Source organism: Rhagoletis pomonella, unplaced genomic scaffold (genome assembly GCF_013731165.1).
Source record: "Rhagoletis pomonella isolate Grant_MI unplaced genomic scaffold, Rhpom_1.0 Rhpom_scaffold_00005, whole genome shotgun sequence".
Taxonomy (NCBI): domain Eukaryota; kingdom Metazoa; phylum Arthropoda; class Insecta; order Diptera; family Tephritidae; genus Rhagoletis; species Rhagoletis pomonella.
In genome coordinates this window covers 57,992,966-58,006,832 of record NW_023458559.1, presented here as the reverse complement: position 1 = coordinate 58,006,832, position 13,867 = coordinate 57,992,966, and the positions used below count along the sequence as shown (strand labels likewise).

General features: G+C 35.3%; 3 protein-coding genes across 6 annotated transcripts in view; 2 read left to right on the top strand and 1 right to left on the bottom strand.

The window, feature by feature from the left end:
* Positions 1 to 1,221: 1,221 nt before the first annotated feature.
* LOC118739311 (mitochondrial import inner membrane translocase subunit TIM14) lies at positions 1,222 to 3,263 on the top strand. Of its 3 annotated transcripts, XR_004992996.1 has the most exons (5): positions 1,258 to 1,355; positions 1,420 to 1,659; positions 1,722 to 1,840; positions 2,144 to 2,322; positions 2,389 to 3,263. XR_004992996.1 is itself a non-coding variant. In XM_036470562.1 (4 exons), the coding sequence occupies exons 1-3, from the start codon at positions 1,353 to 1,355 to the stop codon at positions 1,833 to 1,835; spliced, it is 357 nt and encodes a 118-aa protein (XP_036326455.1). In that variant the 5' UTR covers positions 1,258 to 1,352; the 3' UTR covers positions 1,836 to 1,840; positions 2,389 to 2,478. The 3 variants fall into 3 exon arrangements, 2 of the variants coding, with proteins under 2 accessions (XP_036326454.1, XP_036326455.1); XM_036470562.1 differs by lacking the exon at positions 2,144 to 2,322 and having other exon boundaries at positions 2,389 to 2,478; XM_036470561.1 differs by lacking the exons at positions 2,144 to 2,322; positions 2,389 to 3,263 and having other exon boundaries at positions 1,222 to 1,355; positions 1,722 to 1,929.
* On the top strand, positions 2,395 to 3,263 carry LOC118739312 (single-pass membrane and coiled-coil domain-containing protein 4 homolog). The gene has a single exon (XM_036470564.1). The coding sequence runs from the start codon at positions 2,431 to 2,433 to the stop codon at positions 2,605 to 2,607; it is 177 nt and encodes a 58-aa protein (XP_036326457.1). The 5' UTR covers positions 2,395 to 2,430; the 3' UTR covers positions 2,608 to 3,263.
* Positions 3,264 to 7,558: 4,295 nt separating this feature from the next.
* Positions 7,559 to 13,867, bottom strand: part of LOC118739306 (glypican-6) — a 569,268-nt gene continuing 562,959 nt past the window's right edge. Inside the window, exons 6-8 of one of the 2 annotated variants that reach the window (XM_036470552.1) lie at positions 9,195 to 9,769; positions 8,957 to 9,126; positions 7,559 to 8,883 (exon numbers count right to left, since the gene is read on the bottom strand). In XM_036470552.1, coding sequence (XP_036326445.1) covers positions 8,441 to 8,883; positions 8,957 to 9,126; positions 9,195 to 9,769 — 1,188 coding nt within the window. In that variant the 3' untranslated portion in view covers positions 7,559 to 8,440. The remainder of the gene's footprint in view (positions 8,884 to 8,956; positions 9,127 to 9,194; positions 9,770 to 13,867) is intronic. The other variant, XM_036470553.1, reaches the window with a different exon arrangement.

Below are 13,867 nucleotides of genomic sequence, written 5' to 3'. Positions count from 1 at the left end.
GAGCATATTTGGGTAATCCGGACGAGGGTTCAAGGATAATCGTAACATTATTTTACATTATTTGGATAAAGAAATGTTAAGCAAATCCAACATCGATGTGAAGCTGATATACATCTGGCTCAGTTTGTGATCAACTCAGTTTGTCTTTTTTTTTCTATTTAATTGAGGAAATTTCAATTGACAGCACCGTCAAATGAAATTATACACACAAAAATTTTCGGTTATGGTTACAACAATTCAAGTCATTTTATTGAATTTTTTGCTTAAAATTTAGTTTTCCCTTTTCAGTAGGGGTTTTCGCACATTACCTTCTCTGTGCGAATTGATCGTGATTGATACGGATCTGGATAAGCGACTGGAACACGGCTGTTTGTCAAAAGCATACGATTTCGAACTCGCGTAAATGTACATTTGCTACAGGGCTGTTTCACACTAGAATGACCGAATAATTGTTCTCACGTTTTGACACTGGATGAAAAACTGGCAGAACAACAGCTTTTGACGTTTGAATGTATTTGTAACTTTTGCGCTTGGAAGTTGCGTAGCGACATTTTCGTAGTTGTACATGTGTTGGTGCGCTGCAGCAGAACTGCCATTTTAAAGCCTGATATATGTACAGTTCAATGCGAGCGCTAGCGTGAGTTTTTTATTTTGACCAATATCTTCGTTATTACTCAACTTTTTGCTATAGTTGAGACATGAAAAGATAGAGAATTAAAATATCTTTCAGAATTATAGAATAAAAACTAATTTAAAATGCATAATATGCCTTTTTTCGAACTCACACTCAACTGTGTACGTACGCAAAGCATTCGCATGTGAACGGCAAGTTTTGGCAGATGTGTGTGAGCGTCCATAAGAATACAAATGGAATTATTTGCCTTTGCGAAAGTTCACGCTCACGTTCGCATTGACCTGTATATCAAGCTTAATACGGGGTAGAAGCTGGAACCACTTTGTGAGAAAGTTTACCTCTCCGCATTGCCTCTCTTGCCAACAAACTGAGTTGTTCTCGTGGTAGAAATGTTCCAGTGTGAAACCGACCAAATGCGATAGCATGAACGCTCTTCGAAAAAATATGTTCGAACGTGCTAAATGTTGCATTTTAAATGCAGTAAAAACCCTGCATTTTTCTCTCAATTTTTCTAATCTCTTCTTCCTGATAATTATCTGCTAAAAAAGAAAAGAAACAAAGCCATTTTCTAGTGATTTGGCATCTCTCACCGTAGTTCACGTACAGCTGATTTTGACGTTTCTGGAACACATGAGAAAAAAAAATCGTAAAAACAAATTCGTAATTTGTGAAATTAGCAGGAATATACGAAAACAAATTTTTTTACACATTACATAAAATGGTAAGTAGACCGTATATATTGCCGTAGTCCTAAATGCATCCTTAAAAACCATCTCCTGTTGCAGGCAAGCTCGATAATAGTTGCTGGCATAGGTCTAGCTGCAGTTGGTTTTGCGGGGAAGCATCTCATGCGCCGCATGCCTGCTATGGCCACAAAATTAAGCGAAACTATGAAAAATCTACCCAAATTTGACGCAGAAACCTTGGCGAACTCGAAATACTACAAAGGAGGCTTCGATCCAAAAATGAATAAGCGTGAGGCTTCTCTGATTTTGGGCGTAAGTCCTAGTGCGTCCAAATTGAAGGTAAGTTAACATACGACTTATCATCAACTTTTATACCTGCTTGATGATATTATTCTTAACAGATAAAAGATGCACACAAGAAGATCATGTTGCTCAATCATCCCGATCGTGGGGGTTCTCCTTACTTGGCTGCCAAGATAAACGAAGCAAAAGATTTCATGGACAATACGAAATAAGCGAAGTAAATTCACCTGTAGAATAGTGTAGTAGTTAAATTTGAACAGTAGTAAATTATTTTTACTAAAATTGACCAAATAGTAGTTAATAATATTTTTGTTGTTTTTAATTTCCATAAAACATTAAGTCCATCAAAACGCCTTATTGGCGTTTTGGGTTGCCCTTGTAGCAGCATACGTTTTGCGTTCAGTTTCTTCGATGAAAATGTTTAATAATACTAAAAAAAAATGTTATTCAGGATTTTTTTTACATTTTATTAAACGTGCATTGAATGTCATCAAATTTTTCAACTAATTATTCCCGTCAGCCGGTAAGGGCAAATTCTTCACGCGAGGCAACATTGTGCGGCCCCAACTTTCGCTGTAGCCAAAATTTTGTTGACGTTGTCAAACGTCAAACACGTACGACAAGTGGTTGGAGCAAGCAGTCCACCGATAGTTCATTTATTTTCATTATTTTTTCCTACATTGTCCACCTATTTTACTAGTAAGTTTATGAAAAAGCTGTATAACGATACTAATTGACTACAATATAATATATTTATTCTCGCAGAATCCTCGTTAAACCATTCACAAGCCCCCATTTGCCAGCGAAATGCGACAGCTACGCGGTAAAGTGAAGGAGACACGCAAACAGAAGAAGGAGCGCAAAATGGAGAATATGGCCATACAAAATCAGCTTAAGACGGTAGTCCTGCCCGCAGTTTGCGTATTTGCGTTGCTCATCATTGTCTTTGTGTACATCAAAACGCGTCCAGCCGTCGAAATGTAAATAAATTGCATCACAACCGTATGTGTATACATATGTTAGTGCCAGTGGCAGCCTTCTATGGCGTAAATTAAACTAGCCTTCAAGCGTTCTGGCTACCAACACCAAAAATGTAAATTTTGAAAACTACTTGTTGCAGCAACATAATTGCGGTACCAATTTTAGACACATCCGGTTTTTACAGGTGTTGAATTTTTAGAATTTAGAGCAGCAAATTTCTAGTTTTGGTTTGAAAATGCTAATTTTTTAGCAATTAATATGTGGCTGGAGCACCTTAAGTTTCCTTTTACACAAATTTAGTACTTTTTTTTTATTAAATGTAGGAGCATACAAATTATATATTTTTTAATTCAGTAAATTATATGCTCAAATATCCATACCACAACTTGTTGAATGTCTACTGTTCTAGAAATACTATGTATGCGTATATACATATGTATGTGAAAAAACTGCTGTGCAAATACATAACTAATAGGCTGGCGGCTCTGTAACGCCCTTTTTCACTTCCTATTTTTTAGTAATTTTATATACACAAATGTACGTGGATGAATTTAAAATGTTATTTATTTAGCATGCACGTACAAACGACTATTGAATTATGTTATATCTTGATATTTTGTATTAGTCTTGAGAAAATCAAATAAATACATATGCATACATACATATTTTTTAATAACAAAATAATGCTTTTTTCCTTAAAAAATGTCTATGTTACTTCAATTTCTAGTAGATTCTCTCGTAAAGCTCCACGTAAGTAAGTGAAAAGCAAATACTTACAGATCTGCTTTTAGATAAACTGAAAACTCAATGTTTGTGCTGTTGTAACGTTACGTGCAGCTATTTTGAATAATTAGCTGATAAGCCGGCTTCAGGCTCTTAAAATTGCCTACGCAGAATAGGCATAAATGCATATTGCAAAAAATAATATGTAACTGCGCCTAACGCATATCTGCGTTAAAAATTTTAGCTTTAGCAGTCACAGTAATAGTTCTGTCCAAGGTACATTGAACAGGTAGTATCAGTAGAGCAGCTGCTTTGATTTATTTTCAAATTATTTGGTCTCGAAAATGTCAAATATTTTTAATTTTTTCTCACAAAAATTCTGAATTGTTAAAATCCATTTGGATGTGAAACCTTTTTCCATACAAAACAAGCGATTGAATAGCAGCTTTTGGAACGTTCGCCCAACTCAGCAGCACAACCGCTGATTACTGGCCCTTGTAAAGGATGGATCAATGCTTCGAGAAGCAAACAAATTTACTAGGAAAGAAAGGTGCAACAATTTTTATTTTTTCCAATTTCAATTTTTTATTTTTTATAATTTTTTGTATTTCACATGGCACGCTTTGATTTAGAAGAAAAAATTCAGAACAGTTTTTGACACTTTCGATATCAGAAGCAACAACAAAATACACGCAAATGTTGTTTTTGCTCTACTGATACTACCTGTTTAATGTGCCTTGGTTCTGTCCCATACCGACATCAATTTTTAAAGTCGGGTTGCTTTATGCTTGAAAGTCGCCTGCAGCGTTGGAACTCAAGCAGAGTTTTAAATTTTTGGCTTAATACTCCTCAGTTTGTAACAAGGCGAATTTATATAAGGTGGTGTTGTTTCATCAGCTGTGAGTAGCGTTTGATTGTCAAAATTTTGTATTTCGTTAGCGAGTGAGTGAAAACGTGAGAGTGTTTGTATTTTCTGTCGCCCTTTTTGATCTGAGGAAGAATAGCTGAAATTTGACATTGGCCCGCTAAAAGCAAAAACAAAATACAAGTAATTGTTGTATTTGTTGAATCGATACCACCTTATATGTATTCGCCTTGGTTTGTAATAAGAAAACTCATTTTTGCATTCCGTATACATTTATTTGTTTATTTTTTAAATTTTCATAATCATCACATTCTCTTCTACTCTTCCTCGAAAGTTTCTGTTTTACATTCATATGCTAAATACATGTACATATACATATGTATATGTGTTCATAAATTAAAGAAGATGAGTTAATGGCTGTTTTTTTAGTTCTATACATATTATGAACTATATAATTTAAAAAGGGGTCATAACTACGTGTTTTAACTAATACTGATTCCCGCTTATAGGTTATTAACGTGTTGATATTCATATTTTTATAATAAATACATTTACATAAATTATTTTATAGAATGAAAGACAGCAAAAGAAAACATATTTTTTGAACAGGTCTCGCGGATGAGCACTGAAAAGTAGGCTCTATCAATGAGAATTTATTTTTTTGCATGAGGCAAAAATGAACATTTGAATAGGGAAAGCCTAATAAACTTTTAGTTTTTAATATTTTACGTGTTTTTATTTACGTTAAAATTTGGTCGGTAATTTTTTTTAATTTTTAACAATTTTATATATTAGTTACGTATACGCAGTTGCTTCGACAGGTAAGGTGTGTACTTAAATAAAAAAAAAAATACTTAGAGTGAAATGGATTTTATGTTTGTTGAATAAAAATAAGCAAATAGAAGTTAGGAAACCAAAACCGTAATAACGACTGTCCAAAATACGAAAAAAAAATATTTTTTTTTAAGAATGTATTGTTAATAAAATAAAATTTGATAAAAGAATTAGCGGTGAACTGTGGGGACATAATTATTGTCTGACAGCTGAAGGTTGCAAAGATATTTCTAAACTATTTACTATTACTTATTCCATGGGACATCATTTAAAATGATCATATATAAATTTACAATGGGTAAAATTTTGGTAATATATGCAATTTATGTAGTCAAAAAAAAAAGTAAAGTCGGAATTTTAATGCCGCCAGCCCCTAGGATTGTTCTATTCCGAAAAAATATGCCCATATTTTTTTTATTTCCAAATAAAAAAATATTTAGAGTGCTCAAAGCGCTCAAAATTTTCTATGTATTTTATATAGGAAAAAAAACTTTTCGTAGAAATGGTATGCAATTCTTGAAAATCAATATTTTTCGATCGGAAAACTCTAAGCGTACTCATTTAAAAGCGCAATTTTAAACACTCGCAAATGAAATGACAAAATTTATATGGCATTTTTGCAGCTTGCTGTGCATCTTTCAATCAACTATTTTGTTTTCTTTCATTTTCAATTTGTGCTCAACGCTTTTTCGTAGGAGTTAAATATTTATTATTATTTGAGTTTCAATTGTTTCTTTTTTCTTAAATTAATGGCCTTATTCATAAAAAATATTCACATTACAGCATAAGTTACTTTGTTTCGATCAAATTACTTCACATAAATCAAGTAAGTTCACATTTTCTTCCATAATTTCTATAGCACGTGTACGTACGAGTGTGTGGTTTGAATTTGTATTCAAAAAACAAATGGTTGCATAGCTTTCGGCATTTTTTAAAATTTCCCTAACACGGGGGGCTAAAATAAATACATTTTTTTTTTCTTCATTTGGTTCTTGATTTATGATAAATTATCTCATTTCTATTGAATTTATTGACAGAATTTACAAAGCGAAATTACTTGATTTCAGCATTATTTACTTATAAATTACAAATGAGCCGTAAATTACGATAATGTGAATATGTTTTAAGTATTGTCAAATAATTAAATGTCAGAAATTAAATATAAAATTGTCCTCATGAAATACTTTGCGCAAAGTTGCCCAATTGCCCAAATATTATAAAATACATGGAAAACTTTGAGCGCTTTGAGCACTCTCTAAATATTTTTTGATTTCAAAATAAAAAATAGGACTATATTGATTCCGGTATACAACAATCCTAGGGGGTGGCGGCATTAAAATTCCGACTTTACTTTGTTTGGACCACCCTAATATGCATACTTACATATGTACGTGGATGTTTCGGCATTTTTAACACTACTTAACGCGTTTTTAACAAAATCGGGATACAAAAAAGAGTGTTTAACAAAGCTTCACCGTGCTTTTTTTTTCAAAATATTTATGTACTTAATTGCTTTTTTCATTTAGTCTTAATACAAGTATGTATATGAATATTTATGTAAGTATAATATTGTTAGTCGCATTCCTTCAAACCGAAGAAAAAGGTTATGAAAACTTCACAGTCTCGAAAATGTTTGAAAACCCTAATTTTCGAATACAGAGTTTTGAAGTTATTAGGTTACGGGAATCAGCTAATTACTTCTTCATATTCTAAGACTTCCCTAAAGTGCCGTAATTCTTAGATTACAGAATCTAATTTTTTTATTTTATATTTTATTTATTTAGCTTTTTGTCACTTAATTTTTTTCTCACCCACTTCTTTATACGCAATTTTAAAAGCCCAAAATATACATATGTATGTATGCGACAAAGTTTCGAATTACAAATTTTTTATTGGAAAATTTTCATAATTATATAGTAAATATGCTTACATGATAAATACAGGTTGTTATTGCGCCTAAAATGCTCTTACACTCTTCAACATTCGCCACATTTATTTTTCGATTTAATAATAGTTTAAATATAATACAGAAAAATGCATTTAAATGCTTGCTCTACAATTAAAAAAAAAACAAAAGGAGTTACAAAAAAAAAGTTGGAATCACACACACGCACGGTAGTTCAGACTCACAATTACAATCACTTGCTCTACACATACAAACATACATTGATATAAGTTATACACGCGGCTTTGCATACACATTTGTTTGTCGTTTTTGTTATAATTTTATAATATTAACTGCTGGTACATACATACATATCGTCGTTTAAAGTACAAAACCGCGTATCCTCATTCTGCAAAACCGCGTAACTGACAGTTGCTGCCAAAAATTGGATTTGCTCACACAAGCTCTTGGCTCAATCCTTATCCATTCGTCCTGAAATATACTACCCAGAAAGGCAATTGCTTTATAAAAACAACAGAATCATTTTGAAATATGCGTGTTTTTACTATCTAGACAATAATTTATGCAACCTCACATACGAGCTTTTGCATTATCTTGATACGCGGTTTTGCATTTTGTTGATACGCGGTTTTGTACTTTAAACGACGATATGTACCTATGTAAGTATTAATTTTGTTTTAATTATGTATTACTTTGTGCTTAATAGCTAACTAATTTTTTATAACTGCTATATTGTTTACGTATATAAATGATTTGTTTCGCTTAAAGTTCATTTTTTAAATTATTCGCTTCTAAGGATAAATCTATGTTTGTTCTTGCAATTGTGTTGTTGTGCATAAATTAGTAAAAAATATTTTAATAGAAATGCGCCTAAAAGTAGATTTTTATTCAGCAGATTTCGTTACTGGGTATTTGTTCGAGATTTGAGTTGGTTGAAGCACTAAAAGTATGCTACAAAGAAATTTTACGTACATATCTTTAAAGAGAAAATTTTCATAAACATTCAAGTTTTGAAATTCAACCTATAAAAAACGAGTTAAGCGTATGTAGTAAATCAAGCAAGTCTTGAGGAATAGAAAACAGTTTCAAAAATTGGCAAATTTAGGAAACTAGAGAATTGGCTGCGCCTAAAAGTAGTGAACATTTTTAGTAAAAGTAGTTTATTCGCTGAAAAATCGCATCTTGAGCCTTACGGTCTTAGAGTTCAACAAACCAGCTTAAGCAACGCACAAAACCTACATATTCTCAGGAAGCGCCTAAAAGTATAGTTAAAACTCATTTAATTCCCAAAAACTTGCCACACACTCAATGCCACTGCTCTTTGCATTATGCTACGAAATGCATGCCATGCACTTTCCTACTTATCATCAATAACCTCATCAGCCATACGAAACCGGCTGCCGCTTAACCACTACCTAAACAATTTTTAAAATTCAAAAAATTCGGCACATCCCCTACGCCTCTAAACCAGCCAAGGTCCTTTATTTGCCTCAAGCAACAACAACGAATCACAGCATATCGGCAACACAGCCACCAAACCACGCCATATACAGCGGCAGTAGATACATCAGCAGCGCACGGCGCAATGTCATCTTAGGCGCCGTCTTCGCGCCCGCATTCCCACTGTCCTTGTCCGCATCCAAATCATTGTCGTCGTCGTCATCATTTTCCTCTTCTTCCTCAATGGAGTTCGTATCACCGCCTGCGGCGGCACCACCACTCGTACTACCAGGATATTTGGGGCGCGTTGTGTGTGAAGTGTCCGTAATGCGACGCTCTTCTACGTCATCTCCATCCTCGTCATCGATGTTGTTCGCTGGCACCGAAGGACGATCGGTAGGTTTAAGGTGGGGGGGTGTAAACGGACCGCCGCTAAGGCCAGATCCCTCGTCGTCATCCTCATCGTCGCTGCCAGCGCCTGAACCAGCGCCGCTGCCATCGATAGCATCTTCTGAAATAAAGAGATAAGAGATGTAAGTATGCTGGACGAATAAAAGTATGGATATGCTTTGTAGCGCGCTTACCATGATCACTCCATTCGACATCTTGTCCGTTGTAGGCATTACGCAGATGATTAATGACATTCTTCAGGTAGAAGAGTTGTGTCGCAACTTGCGAGATCTGACGTGTTGACGCCGGATTGCCAGGGAATTCAGGATTGCGGGTCTGTTCGGTGGTTACGGGGTGCATGTACCTAAGGAGTAGCGGAAAAGCAAGTATTAATACGAATTTTAATAGTGTAAATATACGCGCAAGACTCACCTGTCGATTGTGTGTCCATTCCAGCACATGCCATCCACGTCCGACGATGTAGAGGTCTCGTCATTGCTGCAAATCTGATGCGGCAAATTCGACCAGAATTTCTTTGATTCTTTTACGCGCTGTCTAATCTCGCGCACCAGCTTATCGAGATTCGGATCGCGCCCATTGTAGTCGTCATCATTCTTGCGATTCTGTTGCGGCTTGCGACGCTGTTGATTGCGACGACCGCCGCTGCCGCCGCCATTAGAGCTGCCGTTCGACTTGTCACCTTCAGCGCTCTGCTCCTCTGAGCCAGGTTCAGAGGCGCGCCTTTCCCGCAATACAATTGCATCATCAACGTCGGCATCGATATCTAAAATATCGGATTCGATTTGTTCTGTTGGTACCTCCAAGGTGGCGCGCTTACGTATCACTTTCGAATCTGAACTGCTTAGGCTCACAGAAGAAAGCCGTTGCCGTGCAACTGGAGCGGATGTGCGTTGTGTGAACTTAGGATTCATTGAGCGACGCGTGCGACCCAGCGTTGGACGACCGCAGCCCTCGAAAACACGTGAGGTGATTGCTTGGCCGGACTCCTGGAAATAAAATGGGAGAAAATAGGTTTTAATAAATGTAGTAGAACAGTTTAGTGCTAAAATATATTTTTAGGTGAATAAATAGGCGGCCTTCTGAATAAGAGGAAAATAATTATTGAGCTGGAGTTAATGTCGCCATTAGGGTATCCTCCATATTTATAAATAGAAATAATTGCATGGACTCGAACACATCTAGAGCTACCAAGGCTTTGATGGTATGCAAGAGTCTATCGGGCTAATTATGCTAGTGCAGCCCGAAGATCCTGAGGCAGATATACATAGTATGTTGTACAGCTTGATCGCTTCGCAGTAGGTCCGAATACGATCTAGGACGAGCCGAGGGAAATAAGTTAGCTCAGTTGCGATCTGGAATCTTCAGTCGTCTGAACTTCGACCTATTCAAATTCGACCCTGATATGCCCAATGAATGTCCGGCATGTGGATCTCTCCAAAAGAGGTCTCAGACTAGAGCTGCGTCAAATACGTTTAGCACAGTCTAACTTCATTGTCCTGGAGATTGAGGACTGCAGTAAAGCAGACTATCTAATCTCTGGAGAGTAATGGGAGAAATATATCACCACCTGATTGAGTGATCGACCTTCATATCTCAGTAGCCAGTACGAAAACGCCCTATGTATCTCATGAATAAATGAAAATGAAATATGTTGAGATAGGGCGTTTTTGAACTGATAGCTCTTTGATGGGTTTATAACTTGAAGAGAAGAATATGAATCTTCTTTGAATACGAGGCCGCTTTAGGAAGAGGTAAACAAAATTCACGCTCTCAGTAGTCTTTTAGGCATAACTGTGCGCCCTGAAAGTATGCTACACTTAAATTTATCCTTGCCAGCGCCTTTATATTTCGATCTGCGAAAAAATTCTAATTATACCTTTCATGAGCATGAAATGGTATTATAACTTTGGTCCGATGTTTGTAAGTACCAGAACAAAAAGAGATAGACCCATTAAAATGTATACTTATATGATCAGAACGTCGAGCTGAGTTGATTTAGCCATGTCCGTCTGTCCGTCTGTCCGTCTGTTTGTATGCAATCTAGTCTCTCAGTTTTCGAGATATCCGGATCAAATTTGGTAGGTGGGTGTATTTTTATAATGTATTAATCATTTGTCGGAACCGGAAGAATCGGACCACTATAACATATAGCTCCCATACAACTGATTGTTCAGATATGAGATTTTTCGTTATAACTTCTTCATTTATGCAGCTACGAACATGAGATTTTGCAGTATTTGCACCCATTATCAACAGAATACTTACAGTGAAAATTACAAAGATCGGGTTACTATAACCTATAGCTCCCATACAACTGATTGTTCAGATATAAAATTTTTCGTTATAACTCCTCCATTTATATAGCTAGGAACATGAAATTCCGCACTGTTTTCAATAATTATTAACAGAAAACTTACAGTGAAAATTAAAAAGATCGGGTAACTATAACCTATAGCTCCCATACAACTGATTGATCAGATATGAGATTTTTCGTTATAATTCATCCATTTATGTAGCTAGGACCATGAAATTTCGCGCTGTTTTCACTCATTATCAACAGAAGACTTACAGTGAAAATAACAAAGATCGGGTCACTATAACCTGTAGCCCCCATACAACTGATTGTTCAGATATGAGGTCTTTTATCATAACTCCTCCATTTATGCAGCTAGGAACATGAAATTTCGCACCATTTTTGCTCATTATCAACGGAATACTTACAGTGAAAATAACAAGGATCGGGTGACTATAACATATATGTATCTTTCATACATCTGATTGTTCAGATATGGGATTTTACTGTAAAACTCCTTTATTTGAACAGCTAAAACCGATAAATTTCGTAAGATATTTTATAAATAATAATACAAAGTCTACTGAGAAAATCGTCAAAATCTATGCTGTATAAGCTTTATCTCCTATACCACTGATTGTTCAGATACCAGTTTTTGCGATATATCTCCTTTATGTAGGAAACTAAACCCAATAAATTGTGTTACCGGTTTACATACCGATCACATAGCAGTGAAAATCACTTAGATTGGTGCCATATAAAGTATATCTTCCATACCTCTGATTGTTTAGATGCGATTTTTTATATAAGTATGTAACTCCTCTATCGATGTATGCAGATGTATTCAAAAGCAGTAATCTGTCAAAGTAAAATTTGCAGATGTTCATGAAAGGTATGAAGCCTTCGGCATAGCCGAAGACAGCGCTGCTCTTACTTGTTTTTAAATAGTTTGCTCGCTTATATAAATGCAAGGAGTAACTTATTGCTGGAAAATTTGAGGCAACAACAACAGTATGGCTTTGTAAACCACAGCCGCGCCGAGCATATGAGAAATAGGTTTGGGTGAATATGAGCTTATGGTGGCTAAGGTAAATACATATGTACAGCTTGAGATGTGTGCCACAATTCACCTACTTTTACTCACATACATACATACATATGTACGTGGTTACAGGCATATCAGCATTTGAAATAGTTAAAAGTAAATGGCAACAAATGAAGTGCCATAAAAAAGATTTAACGCGGCCCAGTGATGGAAACTGATAACGAAAAAGTTAAATTAATATGTATGTATGTACATATGTACGTTTGCCTGAGAAATTACCACATGAGATACGATTGCATACAAAGATGTGTGGTAGAATAAACACTTGCCAGTACATGAACTCTACTCACACTCAAGCAGCCTATCCAAATGCGTTTGTTTGCCACAGCGTTCATTGTGGCACTATGAGTCAAGTACTTGGCAAATATGTACGGGTATCTTACATACCCACTTATGTGTGGATATGTAGATATATGTTTGTATCCAAACGCTATCTTGCGTACTATCTTGGCTCCTCATTGGCACCTCACTGCAACTTGGCACCCCAGCACGTTACATTGCTCTGACATATCTCACGCAGTTTCATATTTAGTTCGAAAGAATGTGAGTTACAAATACTCATACTCGTATTTTTTTATTGGTTAGTCGATTGCAGCAAGTTAACCGCAAAAGTGGTTTAATAGCTGTAATGTTAGTACTCACGTTAACTAGGCAAGTACGCATAATAGTACACAGAAATATGCATACATATGTATGATTGTAAACCAATATCTTCCACCCATATTTGTGCGTTTCAGATTAGCCTACAACGATTCATGATATATATGTAAATGGATTTGTAATTATGTGCTACCTCACCACCAGGTAGATATCTGTTAGCTCCCAAGAGTCAATAAATATGGATCTACTGTGATACTGCGGTGTTTTGCTTGCATTTGCTGCAGTACAATGAAAGTGAAATGCCTGACAATTTATGACTATCAATTACAGGAAATCAGATAAAAAACATACTAACACAAATATACTAGGTATGTACACCTTTGTTAGTAAATAAGTTTATCTATTAGCTAAGTGAAAATGAGCTGCTAAATGCGGTCACATTTGTATTTGCTTGAATTACATGTTGAAAAACAATAAATATCATTAAGCAAATTTAAAGTGTTGGAAATTAGCCGCAGACTTACACTTGTGAGTAATTAAATATAACGCATTAACTATGCCAGTATCAATACCATTACCAGTACCGATGGCGATAGGAATATCAGTACTCATAATACCAGAACAAATACAAATAATAATACCAACGTCATTACCTATACCAGTACAAATACCAATACCAATACAAATATGGACCAATATCAATACAAATGCCATTACCAGGGCCATTAACAACATCAACATCAATTACAATAGTAATACCAATACCAATACCAAACCAATACTAAAATCAATAGCAAAACCGGTACCAAAACTAATACTAATACTTGTATCAAAACAAAAAATAATACCAACACTAAGTAATCTATGAAATAATTAAATTGTAGACTAATTATTTTATACCCCAGCCAGACGATTTCCCTAATTTGCTCAAATTCTGGGGCTGCTATTAAAGGTCTCATGATAAAAAACTCAATATAATAAAATATTCGAACTTTTTCGATTCCAAAAATGTGCATTTATTAAATAAAACAAAAAAAAAAACACGCTAACTTTTGTTTAAAGGAATTCCATAAAAATCTGGCTGCT

What these genes read in the sequence shown, in the direction of transcription:
- LOC118739311 (XM_036470562.1), top strand. An exon ending in CTAGTGCGTCCAAATTGAAG is followed by an intron (nt 1,660 to 1,721) that starts GTAAGTTAACAT and finishes TATTCTTAACAG; the next exon opens with ATAAAAGATGCACACAAGAA.
- LOC118739312 (XM_036470564.1), top strand. Translation starts at nt 2,431, where the DNA reads ATGCGACAGCTACGCGGTAAAGTGAAGGAGACACGCAAACAGAAGAAG.